At 38.7% G+C, this 17,754-nt stretch overlaps 1 protein-coding gene across 7 annotated transcripts in view; it reads right to left on the reverse strand.

Moving 5' to 3' along the window:
* Positions 1 to 17,754, reverse strand: part of DLGAP1 (DLG associated protein 1) — an 843,951-nt gene that overhangs the window by 157,865 nt on the left and 668,332 nt on the right. For all 7 annotated transcript variants that reach the window (XM_058556886.1, XM_058556887.1, XM_058556885.1 and 4 more), the window contains 2 exons: positions 14,808 to 14,985; positions 1,636 to 1,876 (listed from right to left, as the gene is read on the reverse strand). In XM_058556886.1, coding sequence (XP_058412869.1) covers positions 1,636 to 1,876; positions 14,808 to 14,985 — 419 coding nt within the window. The remainder of the gene's footprint in view (positions 1 to 1,635; positions 1,877 to 14,807; positions 14,986 to 17,754) is intronic.

Raw genomic sequence — 17,754 nt, forward strand, 5'->3', positions numbered from 1 at the left:
TGGCACTGCTGGGCAACAATCTGCATTTTGTGTATTTAAGAAGTGTTTTCAGCACAGAAGAGTAGCTGGCAGGTGATGAGACTATTATACAGGGGAATGGACCAGACACTGGGCAAGAGTTGTGTGTGGGGTGGGGGCGGCGAAAATGGGAAACACCAAAGACACGGTGATACGCTAGAGGCACAGGGCAGAACTTCAAACAACACTTACTGCACGAATGTAAACACACACATAAATATGCCCATGGACGAATTTAAAAATGCATTTTTTCATTTTTCATTTCATAATAAATCAACCTTAGTTAATTTATTAACCTCGTCTGTGGCTGTCTTTGTGGAATTTCCTAGTGAGCAAGATACACATTCACCATGGCTAGTTGGAGACGGCCAGCCAGGGCTCGAGTCGATGGGCTCCCTGTGGAGCTGCTGAGCCCGTGCAGCATCTAGAAGCATCCTTTCCCTTAGTCCTGAGATCTTCATTTGCATTAGTCAAAATGAACTCCTATTGTTCAATCGCTAATGGTTTCTTACAAATCCGTATCGTAATCTCATATCTCTAGTTAGTAGGATTTTTAACTCAGGTTTGAGGACCTATTAATTCTCAAGCCTGCAAAAGTTCTAGGCTGAATGATAATTACTGACATTTAAGGCACCTAGAATGAAAACAGAATAATACAATATCCTGGCATAGGCTTTTCCTTCTAATTTATTCATCATTATTTATCTTAACTCTAGGTTTGATGATCTTCCTGCGGAACTACTCTGTATTGGAGTTATGCTGAATTCAATCCAAGTTAAGACTAGATGGAGGCGATTTTCTTTTTGGATCCAAATGTTATAAAAAAAAAAGTGCACAACACACACATTGTCATACATAACCCATGGCTATATTCCTCTATAGGTTCCAGTGTCATGGAAACCAGTTAAGCTCTTCTGTGCCTCTCTGCCTAAAATCCACTGATACAAGTGCAGTTTAATGGCATAAACCTAAATTCAGTTTAGAGGGAGAAGGAGGTGCTTTATACATATGATAGTCAGAAGGTTTTAAAATAATAAAATAAATTTGCCCTCTGTTATCATGAAACAAAACTCATAAAATGTTTAATCAATATTACTGGATCATCCATTTCTTCCTTTTTATTTTCTCAAAGTGATATTTCAGGTCTTTTGGGATAGTTATTTTGTGGATATCTTGGAATTAAAAAAGTATTCCAACTCTGTGACGCTCAGCAATCAGGATGTCTGATTCATTTAGGGGTCATACCCCTAAACCGTCAGAGCCTAATGATGGAGAATAGGAGTTAGTGGGATGAGTTTGCTGGCTCCTAGGATGCTGTGTGGGGATCTTGGGAAGACCTCCCCCTCCTGGTCCTGTAGTTGCAGTTTCCTTTGTTGATACCAGAGACGGAGAGAGAGAGAGATGGGGGAGGTGAATGTGGCCAGAGGCTGGAGATAGAGACATGGAAGCAAAATCATCGCTTTGTAGGGCATGGGTGGTATTGTTACTGGTGGTTAACAGCAAGGGTACAATGTGCAGTCTCTCGGGACAGTCATGCGGTAGCCCGGGCACAGAGGCCAGGCTGGTGATGGCCCGGCATCACCAGGGACCCGGGGGACAGCCGCTCTGCTCACTCACCCGTGCTGCTCTGAATGGTCCTCACGGTGGTGGTGGTGCGCGGCGGGGACGAGGACCTCAGGGACACGCACTCGTCGTCCTGGGAGCAGCCCTTCTCAATGGCGCGCACGTAGCTGTGGCTCCGCATGCGGAAGCAGCCGGGCATGGGCAGGTCCAGGGCTTCCACGGCCTGCGACTCCAGCTCGCTGAACACAGACTCGCACACCGACTCGAACTGCCCGTTCACTTCCATCTCGCTCACCTGCGGGCAGAGACAGGACACCGTAACATCGTGCGCTTCGCGGCTGGGTGGAGGGGCAAGCTCTCCCTTCAAGCGTCTCCAGACTTCAACCCCCCAGAAGAAAGCCCCCTCTGATTACCTGAAAATCCAATGCATTTTATTTCCTCTACGTTACAGACTGTTATTGAACGGCATCTAGTTTATAATCCCAAATAGTCGATTAAATTAGAAAGAAAAAGAGCTTTGTTTTTAGAATGCAAGGAAGTGTGGGGTTGGGAAGTTCTATTCCAGTGCATGCCCAGGTGCTAATTCTTCTTATATATAAACGCAAACCTAGGGAACAATTTTATTGGTCCATGGTTAGAGTTTGTGTATTTCAATGAAACTGTTTTCAGCACAAACATTTTAGAAACTACTATTTTTATTGTTCCGTTGGAAGTGACTAGTTCATCAGATAACTTCAGTGTTGACTGAAGCTTAATTTAGTGCAAAGTATGGAAAAGTAGTGCAAAGTACCTCTGTTTTCTGGTAAGATACCCACATTCTGCCCAGAAATGGACCAAATCCAGATATGTCAAAATCTGGAAAAGCACTATCAAGATTTTCGTAGTATCTACATACTATTTAAAGAAACTTTCACGCTTCTTTATAAAAAGCTGATATGGTCCACAAATTGTTTATAAATGAGTTTTAAAAATCTTCCAAATGAAGTCTTCCCTTTTTTGAGGAATCAGTTTTTATTTACTTATATTCCTCTGGACATAAATTTCATTGGGTTTCAGCACCAGCTAAAAAAAAATAAGCCAGACCAGCCAGACCAATTTCTTACTTTGCAGCTGATTTGATAGAGATGTGGGCACATTCCTCAAATTTCTGCTACCTTATAGAGAGCTTCATATGTCTAATCTTCCTAATATCAAATTCATGAGTAATTGAGAATTTAACAGATTAAACTACAATTAAGCTTACAGCACATACCAAAAATAATTGCAATTTTTGACCGACTCTTCATTTTGTGTTATCTGAAGATGCACTCCAATCATGGCAAATTTCTTTAAACTTCAGACAAAAGTGACCAATTATCTTAAGGCATATCAAATGGAAAAGAGATATGCATTTCTTTTTTTTTTAATTATTTTACTGATGTCTTATTGGTTTACAATATTGTGTAATTTCAGGTGTACATTATTATATATCAGTTTCTGTATAGACTGTATCGTGCTCACCACCAATAGTCTAGTTGCGACCATACATATGTGTCCCATCACCATACACATGTGCCCCTTTACCCCTTTCACTTTCCCCCCTACTCCCTTCCCCTCTGGTAACCACTAATCTGTTCTTTTTATCCATGTGTTGTTTATCTTCCACATATGAGTGAAATCATATGGTGTCTGTCTTTCTCTGTCTGACTTATTTCGCTTAATACAATACCCTCAAGGTCCATCCATGCTGTTGCAAATGGGACAATTTTGTCTTTTTTTATGGCTGAGTAGTATTCCATTGTATATATATATACCACATCTTTATCCATTCATCATTTGGAGACATGCATTTCTTAATAATAATAATTCTTTACAGGTTAAAATAGTATTTTTGCATACTTCATCTAATTTGATATAAAAATCCCTGCACGGGGTCAGGCCCCATGGCTGAGTGGTTAAAGTTCCACGTGCTCCACTTCAGTCATATGGGTTTGCAGGTTTGGATCCTGTGCGTGGACCCACTCCACTCATCAGCCATGCTGCGGAGGCATCTCACATAAAAAAAAAAATAGAGGAAGACTGGCATAGATGTTAGCTCAGGGCTAATCTTCATCAAGCAGGGAAAAAAAAAAAAAGAGGAGAACTGGCAGCGGATGTTAGCTCAGGGTGAATCTCCCTCACCAAAAAAAAAAAAAAAAAAAAATCCCTGCATGTTTTCAAGGCTAATAATTATATATGTCCATATTAAAAAAGTAAATATAGGGGCCGGCCCCGTGGCTTGGCAGTTAAGCACGCACGCTCCGCTACTGGCCGCCCGGGTTCGGATCCCGGGCGCACACCAACGCACCACTTCTCCAGCCATGTTGAGGCCGTGTCCCACATACAGTAACTAGAAGGATGTGCAACTATGATGTACAACTATCTACTGGGGGGCTTTGGGGAAAAAAAAAAAGGAGGAGGATTGGCAATGGATGTTAGCTCAGAGCTGGTCTTCCTCAGCAAAAAGAGGAGGATTAGCACGGATGTTAGCTCAGGGCTGATCTTCCTCACCAAAAAAAAAAAAAAAAAGTAAATATATATATTATACATATCCTTGTTTTTTAGGAAATACTTGGAAATGCATTTAGAGGTAAATGCACCTTATTTGGAATTTACTGTCAAAAAGACAGAGAGAAAGAGTAAGAGAGAGACAGACAGAGAAACGGAGAGAAAGAGTGAGCAAATGAGCCAAAATCTTAACAATCAATGAATATGAATCTTGGTCAAGGATGTACAAGAGTTCTTTGTATTATACATGCAACTTTTGCAAGTTTGAAATGATTTCAAAGTAAAAAGTAAAACAAACTATATATGTATGTGTGTATATGTATCTACATATATGTATATGTATCATTTATTAGATTTTTCCCTTTTAATCAACATGCCAAACATCACAAAGAAATAATAAACTATTTATTACCTGTCAAGGTAACCACTATGAAACTTGGATGACTATCTTTCCAGAGGGTATATGTACCCCCCTCCCCTATTTTTCATAAAAATTGAATCATAAAGTAAATATAATTCTGCAACCTGTTTTTTTTCACCTAAACTTCTAGATTAAATTTATATTCTTAATAGGATTCTCCTTCGTTCCCCTTTACCCTTTGTTTTTATTATACACAGATATAGAAAACCACACAAAATAAACTATAACTTAATGAATTATAATAAGGCAAACACCCTTGTAACTATTGCCCAGATCAAGAAGCAGAACTTTTCCAGGCCCCCCAGAAGCCCCTCCAAATGCCCCATCCTAACCACAACCCCCACCCTCCCTCCAAAAGTAGCTACTACTCTGAGTTTTATTGCAATCACTTCTTTGCATCTCTTTATGTTTTTTTCACCCAAGTGTGCATCCCTGAATCCTATAGTTTAGTCTTACTCAGTTATAAAATTTGATGTATCTTTTAATTCACTTTAACATACAGGTCTCCCTCATCCATTTTTTTTTTTTTTTTAATTAGAACTGATCTGTTGAAGCAGCTGGGTCATTTGACCTGTAAAGCTTCCCATAGTCTGGATTTGCTGATTTCATACTCATGGTGGGGATTTAGGATGTTCCTCTGTCATTTGTATTTCCTGAAAACTGTAAGCTGGAGCCAGAGGCTGGAGCAGGCTCAGGTTCAATCCCTTTGGCAAGACTAGAGGTCATGTGTTCTTTCAGCTGGAGGCACACTATATCTAGGTCTCTTTTGATGCTGTTAGGAGTCATTGTGCTCAATGCCTAGATCCATGAATTCACTGGGGATTGCAAAATGGTGATATTCTAATCCCATCATTACTTCTACACTTACAAATTGGAACATATTTATAAAGAAATGCTTCCTCTCATATTATTTGATTACTCAATGGTTTAGTTCACATAACAACAGCAAGATGAATGTTTGATTATTTTCCCCTTTTATTTACTAATTTTCAAGACAATAAATTTGTTTCCTCTTATCTACCAAAGGTGATCAATTAATTTTTTTTTTTTTTGTGAGGAGGACCAGCCTTGAGCTGACATCCAATGCCAATCCTCCTCTTTTTTGCTGAGAAAGACTGACCCTGGGCTAACATCCATGCCCATCTTCCTCTACTTTATATGGGACGCCGCCACAGCATGGCTTGACAAGCGGCGCCTCAGTGCGCGCCCGGGGTTCCGAACCGGCGAACCCCGGGCCGCCGCAGCAGAGCGTGCGCACTTAACCACTTGTGCCACCAGGCCGGCCCCATCAATTAATTTTTAAAAATATAAAAATGAACTCATAGATTTAAAAATAGTTAATGGTTTTAAATTCACTTCAATGATTATTCTTAGTGAAGTCCAATTTGTCTCATCTTTGGCCAGTAGAAGCTTCTTAGGTTGGCTCCTGAGTCCTCTTGACATGAAACTAGCAGTCTTTGATAGCTTCCTTGATATCTGGTATGTCAAGGTATTCCAAACTCATCTCATATCTTTCCCACCCAGTCCTGGAATCAGTATTTTTCCCAAAAGCTTTTTCTTCTTATAGTGGGAAATGGTGTCAGAAGAATACAATCTGGGCACCAGGAAGCTTCATTGTCATTGCCATGGGTTGGTCCTTGTTCAGTGGGCAGAAGTAGGTTATGAATATATCCAATTCAAATTCAGACTGCAGAGTTTTAATATAACCTCTTCTATATTATATTTATACTTATATCTTTACGCTATAATGAAAATCTTGGTTTTCAAAGACATGGGAGATAATAGGATTAGGATAGTCTACAGTTATTCATTTGCTATCTTCCATAACATATGCACAACAGTCTCAGAATAGCATACTAATACTACCACTGCCCATATCATTATTGGAAACAGCTAACAATTCCTTTTTTTTTTTGCATATGTTCTCTCCATTCTTTGCTCATTTTTAAATAGCTGTGCTATATTTACATCGTCAGCGCATGTAACCTGTATGTTCTCTCCCACTTTAGCCCTCATTTAGTCTTTTTTTTTTTTTTGTGAGGAAGATCAGCCCTGTGCTAACATCTGCCAATCCTCCTCTTTTTTTGCTGAGGAAGACTGGCCCTGGGCTAACATCTGTGCCCATCTTCCTCCAGCCCTCATTTAGTCTTAATTTCACAAATAACTACATATTTAATGCTTGCCACTACTTTTTTCATATAAAAAGATCATTCTTTATCAAACTTATACACAAATATAGGTCAAATAGTTCTAGACAGCTTATAGGGAAAAAGAGCAGGCCCCTGTCCCACCCTACCCACTCCAGATTCTCCCTCCCCCGAGGCAACCACTTTCAATTCTTCCACTGGATCTTATGGTATTTGTGTCCATATTGCCAAAAACTTGCTTACGTGAATCTCTTGATACTTTCATAGACCTCTGATAACCTCTTGATTTCCTTCCTGCCCTTGAAGCATCACTCTTGGATCCTTCTGTCCTTCTATTACTATATACAGCTGCCAAGCCCACTGCTGTCCTGGGTTCTTCCTGCCCCATCACTCTGGGGGTGCCCTTCATTAACTAGCCTGTGGTGGAGCCTCTGTTTCCCCTTCCTTGTTTTATTCCCTCCTTTTGGTGGAGCACATCTTCCAGTGCTTTCCTGGGCAAGGCAGCCACCTTGCATAGATGGAAATGTCTGTATCCCAACTCCACTGTTCAGGGAGTATGCTTGATTTAGGATTCTAGCCTTCATTCCTTCTTCTTTCAGATGTTTCAGGCTTCGCTTCTTATCTCTTAGCCTCCATGTTTGCTAGAGATTGAGAAGGCAGAGAGTTTTCTCATTCCTGAGCCTTTCTATGTGAGCTGGTTTCCCCTATCCCCTTCTGGAAGCTGTTTTGGATCTTCTTGTCCCAAATGAGCTAATATTTCATGATGCTTTTCCCTGTGTGGATCATTCTCTACCCATTGTGCTGGGTACTGGGTGGGCCCTCTCAATCTGCAAAATCATGTCTTTCAGTTCTGGGACCATTTCTTGAATTATTTCATTAGTGATTTTCTTCCTTTTGTTATCTCTTTTCTCTCTGGAACACTGACTAGTCAGAGATTGGAATCCAAGAAGTTCAAAGAATTCCAAGCACAAGAAATATGATGAAAAATACATCAAGATACATCTTAATTTCCAAAACAATATTGATAAAGATCAAAGCTAGAAGACTCATACTTCCTGATCTCAAAACTTACTACAAAGCTATAGTAATCTCAAAACTGTGGCACTGACATAAGGACAGACATACAGACCAACGCGACAGAAGCAAGAGTCCAGGAATAAACCTACACATCGTTAGCCACTAGTTCTTACGTCTGGTCATTTTGGTTGTCTAAAGCTCATTGTCTAGTAGATTCCTCAAGATGGGCTGGTGGCAGCAATATTCTCTGCATTCATCCATACTTATAATAGTTTGTCCATGCCTTTTATATTTGAAAGTCAGTTTTTCTGGATATAAAATCTTTGGTTCACATTTTTTCCCCTTGAGTATAATAATATGTTACTCAATTTTCTTTTGGCAAAAACTATCATTGTTAAAGACTCTGATAATTTAACTTTTGTTCTTTTTAAAGTTATTTGCTCTTTTTGTCTATAAGTCCAAAGTTGTTGTTGTTTTAATTCTTTAAAGTCTTGTAATTTTACTAGGCTATGTCTTGGTGTTGATTGTTCTGGGTCAATTTCTCAGGTACATGGTATGCTGTTTCAAAATGTAATTTTGAATCATCTTTTTATTTCAGGAAAGTTTTCTTTAATTATTGTTTTTATTATTTGTTCTGGTCCTTTGCTTTGATTTTCTTCCTGAGGGACTTCTATTATCTGTATGTTCAATCTTTGCCTATCTCCAATATTTATCGATTTCTCTTGAATAATTTTTACCTCTTCTTTATGATTTTAAAAATGTACTTCCTTTTTAGATTCTATTTTTCTTAGTGTATGAACCGTCTCATTTGTTTGTGCCTGTATTCCTTCTAGTCTCATCTTCATTTCTGAAATGATTTTTCTTTTACTTCTAATTCTTTCCTGAGTTCTGTGACATCATTTTTAAGTTTTTGAAATTCAGATATATCTTTTTCTTTCATGTCTTATGTCACTTTCTTAATGTCCTTTAGCTCCTTTTGAAATAGCATATTACAGTTTTGATCTGTTTGGTGGGTGTGTCTTTCTAGTATGCTTTTATTTTCTGTAAGAATGTTATTCTGTTCCTTATTCTCTTTTCTTCTTATAGTGACTTTGAATGTGATTTAAAATGGGTACTTTTTTGTTCCTCCTTTTTCTGTAAAATTAGTTTTTCTGACCTTAAGAGGGTGATGCATTTGGCATTTCTCCTTAAATTCACAGGGCTTCCTCCTCTATTGTTTTAGCTTAGTGTTACTTTCTGAGATTTCCTGATTCTCTTGCTCCCACCTCCAACTTTTATCCGAACCTTCTCTTTTCTTTTTGGCTATTTGTCTCTATCTTGCTCATATTTGATTCCACTCCCAACTGTTTCTTCTCAGTACTGGACCCTACCCTAGATAGAAACACTGGTTGGTTGGTTTCTAGCGTACATGTGGGCTCAGATTGTTCCAGCCTCTTCTGACCTGACTGCCGGCTCCTTGAATTTACCTGGTATAAGAACAGGCAAATCTTTCCCAGTTTCACATGCTGTTCTCACATAAGCCCCCTGAGCTTTCCAGTGAATACTTGCTGCTTGTTTTGTTCTGCTATGCTCAAGCCCATCAGGAAAGTCATTGTTTTCCTCTATATCCTCCTACACGGACGTGGAGACGATGGAGGCTTATGGCTACTTTGTTCTCATCTACTTATATTTTGGGTTCATGGGATATCTTGTCACCTCATTTTGTGGTAAATGTTTTTCATGAGTTTTTGGTTTTTCTATCTAGTTGCTCTGCCTACTTTTGTATAGAGACTCAGGGAGATTCAGACACTAAGTCATTATCACCATAATCTTGTATAGTATGATTGTACCATAACTTATTCACCACTCCTTTGTGGATGATGATTCAGGTATGTCCTTGGAGACCATGCTATGACCAACATCCTTGTGCATTTATTTTTACATGTGTTTTTATTTCTGTATTACAGAGCTCTAAAAGTGGGATTCCTGTGCCAAAAGATATGTTTTATCTTTTTGTAGATTTTACCAACTTACTTTCTAAAACAACTGCAGCAATTCAATCCAAACAGCAAGTAAGCCAAGCTTGTTTCTCAACATGGTCACCAGAACTAGATGTTAGCTGCTTCTGCCACTCTGCTGGGTCAAAAATAATATTGCGCTGTTTTGATTTGTCTTGACTAGCCTACTAGCGTATATGAACATCTTTTCCTATATTTATTGGTCTTTGTTTTTTTTTCCTTCTGATTTGCTATTTCATAAGCTTTGCCCCAAATTCTTTTAGGTTGTTTATCTTTTCATACTAATTGGTAGAAACACTTTAGGCAATTGGAACATGAACCTTTTTTCTTGATGTGTTTAAATATTCCTCCATCAATTGTATTTTAACTTTATAATGTCTTTTACCACACAGAAATATTTAATTTTTAGTTAGAATAGATGTCAATCTTTTACTTTATGTTTTCTGGAATTCTTATTTTATTAAAAGTTATAATTCTCACCACAATATCATAAACATATTCTCCTAATTTTAATTTTTTGTCATTTTGTATTATTGCTTAGATTTTAAATCTGCTTGGATTTATTTTTTATATGGGAAGAAGGAGTGGTTTAATGCTCTTTCTACTTTATTATGGGCAATCTGCTTGAATTTTCTGATCCTCACTTTCCTCATCTGTAAAATGGGTATAATAATACCTACCTCATAGGGATGCTCTAAGGATAAAAATAAAATAATACATACAAATGCATATTATATTTCTAGGCACACGGTAGGCACTCCTTAAATAGGGGATATTATTTTCTGAGATGGTGTAGTGGGAAGAATGACACAAATTACTCCAATTCTCTAAAATTGAGTTTCATAAATTAAAAAATGATCTTTCTTACAGTTGATATGAAATTAATGAGATAATATACAAAGATTATAGCACATATCAGGTAGGCAATACATAGTAACTATTCCATTGTTATCATTTCCATTATTACTACTACTATTATTAGCAATATTGTTGCCACCAATACCCAATACCAGCAGGCATTGAATATACCGGTTAGGATTCAGGATACTTGAGTTTTCTAGGTTCTGTCACTGACTAGCTGAGTTTCCATTTCTTTGTCTATATACAGTGAAGGGATGGTCTAGGTCTAAGTCACAGTTAAACTGCTGGTATTACCAACAAGCACAATAACTGCCTATAACATTCACTTTTTAAAAATGATATAGAAACCCAACATGTTGCCAGATAAAATATGTCTGAGCTTCTAGTTTACCATTCCAGATGAAGATATTTGAGATTTGGACTTGAAATACAAAGACATAAATTAAGCTAATTTGAAAATGATAGTTATTATACCAAATATTTTTTAAAAATGTGACTTTCTAAAATTCTTTCTTCTCAAGCCTTACTTTAAAAAGCCCCCATTTTTATTAGATGCATATATAGTAAAAACATAGAAGGAGAATAAACAGATAAAAAGATGTTCAATTTTTTTCTATCATCCAAGCACAATCTATTTTTAGGGATATTTTCTTTTTATGAGGTATGAATGGCAGAAACAAACAATTTAGTTATTCTAGACCAATTTCTTAGCTTCCAACATTTTACTTTGATCTTTCTAGGAGGCTTTAACGAATAATAAATCAGGTTTTAAAAGGGAACAGGATATAATGCACTTAAATTCTATACTATTAGAGCAGCTACTAATGATCTATAAGAGAAAATATCTCCAACATCATAAAAGCCAACCACTTTTTGAAAAGTCTAGAGTATATATGGTAGTTTTGCTTTGAAGAAGAAACTATTCTCCTTTGAATAATAACAATGTTGGGACTGCAACGGAAAATTTGAAATTATCCTTAAAGATACTGTGTTGCTTGAAAATTGAATATGGAACTAGAAAAATGATGTATCATTAGCAATGCATTTTTTTTAAATTTTTATTTATTTATTTATTTTCCCCCAAAGCCCCAGTAGATAGTTGTACATCACAGCTGCACATCCTTCTAGTTGCTGTGTGTGGGACGCGGCCTCAGCATGGCCGGAGAAGCGGTGCGTTGGTGCGCGCCCGGATCTGAACCCGGGCCACCAGCCGCAGAGCGCATGTATTTAACCACTAAGCCACGGGACCGGCCCAGGAATGCATTTAAGATGGCTATTCTTTCTGTATTTTACTTAAGGTGAAATGATTACATCATTGAATTGCAGAGCTTGACCCGCCATAGCATCAAGGCCCACATGTGCCTCTTCAGTGACTTGTTGATTTCTTACCAACCTGTGCTGGGAAGTGACGTTATCTCAAGGAAGATCAGACCTACAGCATAAGGACTAAAAGCTGTCAGCTGTGTAGGTGTAAAGTCCTGCTGTGGGAAGCGACATGTTCTCCTGTTTTAAACGTGTAAAATTATGAAAGCAGTGAATGTGCATAAACATTTTCCAAAAAATTTTTTTAAACCCACTGATGTATTCTGTATGTATGACAGATGGATTTATAGAATATTTTACAATTCCGGAAGGCTATATGACCATGAGGCTGTCCAGAATAAAGCTAAGCTTAAAGAAGTTTTAAATATTATATTGTGTCTTGTGAAAAAAGTAAGGACGAAACACATCTAAATTTCACCAAAATGAGGCACCAACTATTTCCCTGAGAGTTGGGATAGTGAGTATTGTTAGAAAGCATTAGCTAGCACAAAGAGGGGTGTATGCTCTTGGAGATTTCTTTAAAGTAAGGAAATGTACTGTGGGCAAATATTGGAATCCCACACACCAGCTCCCCTGATTCCCACCCTGCCTTGCTCTCAGAGCCTTGCTGTGGTCCCTGCTGTTGCTCTTCAGAAATCCATTTAGAGCAGGGAGCTTAATTTTGATGGCAGGGACAAGGTGAGAGCAGTAGTCCTATTTTGGAGTCTCACTCTGACAGATCAGAGATGCTTCAGTGCTTAGCCTACCATTCAACTTCAGTGCTTAGCCTACCACTACCACCACCACCACCATCATCACCACCACCACCACCCCCATCATCACCACCACTACCCCCATCATCACTACCACCTCCACCACCACCACCACCACCACCACCACCACCATCACCACCTCTACCACCACCACCATCACCACCTCCACCACCACCATCACCACCACCACCACCACCATCACCACCTCCACCACCACCACCACCACCACCACCACCTCTACCACCACCACCATCACCACCTCCACCACCACCATCACCACCACCACCACCACCACCATCACCACCTCCACCACCACCATCATCACCAGCACCACCACCACCACCACCATCACCACCTCCACCACCATCATCACCACCACTACCCCCATCATCACTACCACCTCCACCACCACCACCATTACCATCATCACCACTATCACCCCCTCCACCTTCCCCACCATCACTACCATCATCACCATCTCCACCACCATCATCATCACCATCACTTCCACCATCAGCAACAGCACCATCAGTAGCTTACCTTGATGATCACAATGTCTTCCAAACTAGCTTCTCTGCCTCTAGCCTCTCATCATCGCCAATCTTTTCTATACTTTTTTGCCAGATTAATTATCTTATATCTAAGTTCTGATCATATCTCTTGCCTGCTTAAAATCTGAAGTTTTAATTAGTCTTTAATCAATCCCATTCCTAACGAATAAAGTCCAGTCTCCTGGGCCTGGCACTCAAGGCCATGCATTAAAAAATGTCTCCAGGACAAAATTCAGAACAGGTTTCCCACTGTTGCCTCTACAAGTATTCTGAGTATTCTGGGTAAACCAGAACATTCACTATTCCTTGAATATGATGTAGGCTAGCATTTTTCAAAGTTCAGATCAAATATTACTTGATTAGAATCACTTGGAATATTTGTTTAAATGCATATTCCTAGGCTCCATGCTTTGAAGCTCTCTCTTTAGAATCCTGGATACTTAACACCTTTTTCTCCTTAGCTTTGGGATCTTGTTGACAATTTTGTGACCACAAAGAAGGTCTCATTTAACATCTGGTTATTTACATATCTTACAGAGTGTTTATAAGGACCAATATTACGAAAATAGAAAGCAGTTAGCACTGTGCTCCACCCAGTAAATATGGCTCTTATTGTTAATTCTTGACCCAGCTCCCTCAGAGTGTTTTTATGGTGTTCAAGTAAATAATGTTTGTGATAGCACTTTCATGTTTTTTGTATGCTCTCCATTAGATTGTAAGTTTTTGGGGGGCAGGGATGATGTATTATTCATCACTGAATAACTTGCATAATCTTGCCCAGTGTTTTGATCAATAAATATTAGCTAAATCAATTGTATGTTACTTATTTTTAAAAACTGTGATATAAATTTAAATTCAGAGTTCCTAAACATCATTTAAAAAAATACCTTCTTTGTCCTCCTAGAGGAAGCCCCTGAGGCACCTTCTGCTCCTCTGGTGGCCCCTGAAAGCTGCAGGGGCAGGTCCTCCAAGAGTCCTAGGTTCGCTCTGCCCCTGAGCTTAGGCAGCCCAGCCTTTTCCCATGTTCTCCCAGCCCCTCAATGGGAGATATCAGAGGTGAGGCAGCTGAATATTCTGAATGCAGCATTAAGCAACCTTTATCGAGTCTGCATCCCCAGTTTTGCCTACCACTTCTTAGAAGTGGGTTTCTGTCTCATTACCAAAACACAATATTCACCTATGACCCAGTTGAGGTAAATAGATCGCATCTCGTTTCCTATGCCTGGGTCCCTATCTTGAGGACCTGCTTAATAGTCGTACTTTTATGATTAGACGCTGCCTTGGTTTTGCCAGTGACGTCTACCCTGTCCTTCTATCCTTCAAGCATCTTTACAACTGAAGCTTCATCCATCCACTCCTTAATGACAAATTTGCTGGTGCTGATTGACCGTTAATGAATTTCCAACGACTCCCCCGATGTGCTGTATCCACCTGCAGAGAACTCGTCCCCTGCTGGTAGACTGCTGATACCAGGTGCTTGCTGTGGCCGAACACACGTAGCATTTAGACTGGACCTCCTGCCTGATCCATCAGCGGTCTACTTGGGGAGTGACTGCCTCCTCACTTCATGCCCTCTCAGTTTCCACTAACCCTTGTGCAGATAGTTAATGGCCTGCAGCCACGGTGCTCACCTGGCTGATGGTGCTCATGGCTCGCATGTAGCTCTCATTCCTGGAGCGGAACTTTGGTGATGTGAGCAGGCCTGCAGGGTCAAGGCTGTCCAGGCTTCGGTTGATGGAGACTTCACTTACCGCCCTCAGGTAACTGTGACTCCGGATCTGGAGTTTGGGGGAGTGTTCATTGGAAATCCTAGAAGAGAACAACCGAAGGGGTGCATTTCTTTAGTCATGTTCCAAAGTGTAGACAGTAACAGGATGTGGCTGTACAATCATTGATGTGGTATCCTATATACAGGGGCAAGTAATATTGATGCCCTCCTGTGACTGCCAAACTCCTCCATGGTGTCTCAGAAAGAAAATTTTTGACAGGCAATTATCAAGCTCTGATGACAATAGAGAGCAATTAAAATTCTCTTCAGGCACTGGCCCCGTGGTGTAGTGGTTATGTTCAGCACACTCTGCTTCAGTGGCTGGGTTCACGGGTTCGGATCCCAGGTGCGGACCTACACCACTCGTCAGCCATGCCATGGTAGCAACCCACATATAAAGTGGAGGAAGATTGGCACAGATTTTAGCTCAGGGCTAATCTTCCTCAAGCAAGGAAAGAGGAAGATTGGCAACAGATGTTAGCTCAGGGCTAATCATCCTCAGCAAAAAAAAAAACTCACTTCAATCCATGAAATAATTTCTCCATTCACATTTTCCTAGACATCATGGGGAGGGAGATAATAGATCTGACTGCCCTGCCCCAGAATTCTGTTCTGTGTAATTTGTAAGCTTTCCCTTTGTAACCATTTTTTTCTGTGCCATCTTTTTGTTTTTGGACTTTCTAGTAATGGCAAGTAGGTATATATTTATGACTGTATCAATATTTCTATCTCTTTATCAATCTTTCTATCATCTATTTATCTGTCGATCTATCTATCTAATCTTTGACTGTCTCATTTAGTTGAGATTTAACTTAGTGAACAAAACTAAAATTTTAGCCATTAACAATACACATATCTGTAAATCTTGATATGCAAAGACAAGTCTTTACATATTTTGTACTCTTTGGCTGTTTTCCAAGATGCATTTTAAAATACAAAAGTAGGGAATGCTCATTGCAAAAAGCCAAGCTATGCAGAGGGTCTCCCTCTCTGCCCCTGCCCCTGCTCCAGAATTCCACAGCCCTAAAAGAACTACCCATAGCAGTTTGGTGTATATCCTTCCTTACTCTTTCTATTCATATACAAATAATTTTTTAGTAATTCTTAAAGTTTGTTTTCACATGGGATTCAGGGTGATTTTTCTTTCATTATTAAATTTATTTTTGCTATAATATTGCTTACAATTAAAAATTAAAGTTGATAAGGAGAAAGATGTATGCCCAGTATAGTTGTTATTATTTATCATCATCCTGGAGATCCTAGCCAATAAAATCAGAAAATAAAAAAAAGAAATAGGGAATATAAATATTGTGAAGAAACAGATAAACTTTGATTATAGGTATATACAGATTATATAGTTAATTATCTGGAAGAGATAAGAAAATCAACTGAAAAACTGTTAGAACTAATAAGAGAGATCCTGAAGATAGTTAGATACAAGGTAAAAATAGAGAAATGAATAGTTTTTCTATATACTGCCACCACCAAATAGAAATTTTAATTTAAAAATTCTGTTCAACGGGCTGGCCCCATGGCCTAGTGGTTAAGCTTGGCGTGCTGCTCTGCTTCAGCGGCCCGGGTTCGGTTCCCGGGCATGAACGTACATCACTCATCGGCAGCCATGCTGTGGTGGTGACCACATACAAAATAGAGGAAGATTAGCACAAATGTTAGCTCAGGGCAAATCCTCCTCAAGCAAAAAAAAAAAAAAAAAAAAAATTCTGTTCAAAATGGCAAAACATTATAAAGTAAGTACAAATTACAAAAAAAAGAAATTCACCAGAATTTTATCAAGAAAACTATAAAACTTTATGGAAGGCAATAAACAAGGCCTAAATAAATGTAATGGAAAACAATTTTCCTGGATGAAAAATTCAATATTGTAAAAAAATTAAATTTTCTCTAAATTAATCTATAAATTTAATGCAATTGCAATAAAAATTCCCACAGAATTTTTTATTAGAATATAATAAACTCATTTTAAAGTTTATATGAGATACATAACAGCATTATCATAATAGCCAAAACGTGGAAACAACTCAAATGTCTATCAACTGATAAATGGATAAGTAAACTGTGGTATATCCATACAATGGAATATTTTTTGGTCATAAAAAGGAGTGAAATGCTAATACATGCTACAACATGGATGAACTTTGAAAACATCATGCTAAGTGAAAGAAGTCAGTTACAAAAGACCACATTTCACTTATATGAAATGTCCAGAATAGGCAGATATATAAAGAAGAAAGTAGATTGGGGTTGCCTAGAGCTGGGGGTTGGGGAGTAAAGGAGGAGGAAGATGGCAGGATTGAGGCGATATCTAAAACGTATGGAGTTTCTCTTTTAGGGTGATGAAAATCTTCTAAAATTGACTGTGGTGATGGTTGCACAACTCTGTGAATATTCTAAAAACCACTGAATTATACATTTCAAATGGGTAAATTATATGGTAGGTACATTATATCTCAATAAAACTATTTTAAAAATTAAATGAGTCCTTAAAATAATCAGATTCCTTATGAAGGGAGTTTAGAGAGTAGACTATAGTGGGCAAAAGTAGAGAAGAAAAACCCGTCAAGGTGGTTGCAATATTGCAATAATTTAAACAACAGGTGATAGGACCGAGTTAACTATCAATGGAACTTAAGGGGAGTAGATAGACTTGAGAGTCCACATGAAAACTAAATACGGAAGATGAGTAAGAGGAGGGGGTCTAAGAACAGTCAGAAAATAAAAATAAATGAAAAAGAAGGCTATAAATTTACTTCTCAGATCTCAAGTATACTTTATAGCTACAAAGATGAAAA

This window comes from Diceros bicornis, chromosome 16 (genome assembly GCF_020826845.1).
Source record: "Diceros bicornis minor isolate mBicDic1 chromosome 16, mDicBic1.mat.cur, whole genome shotgun sequence".
Classification (NCBI taxonomy): Eukaryota; Metazoa; Chordata; class Mammalia; order Perissodactyla; family Rhinocerotidae; genus Diceros; species Diceros bicornis.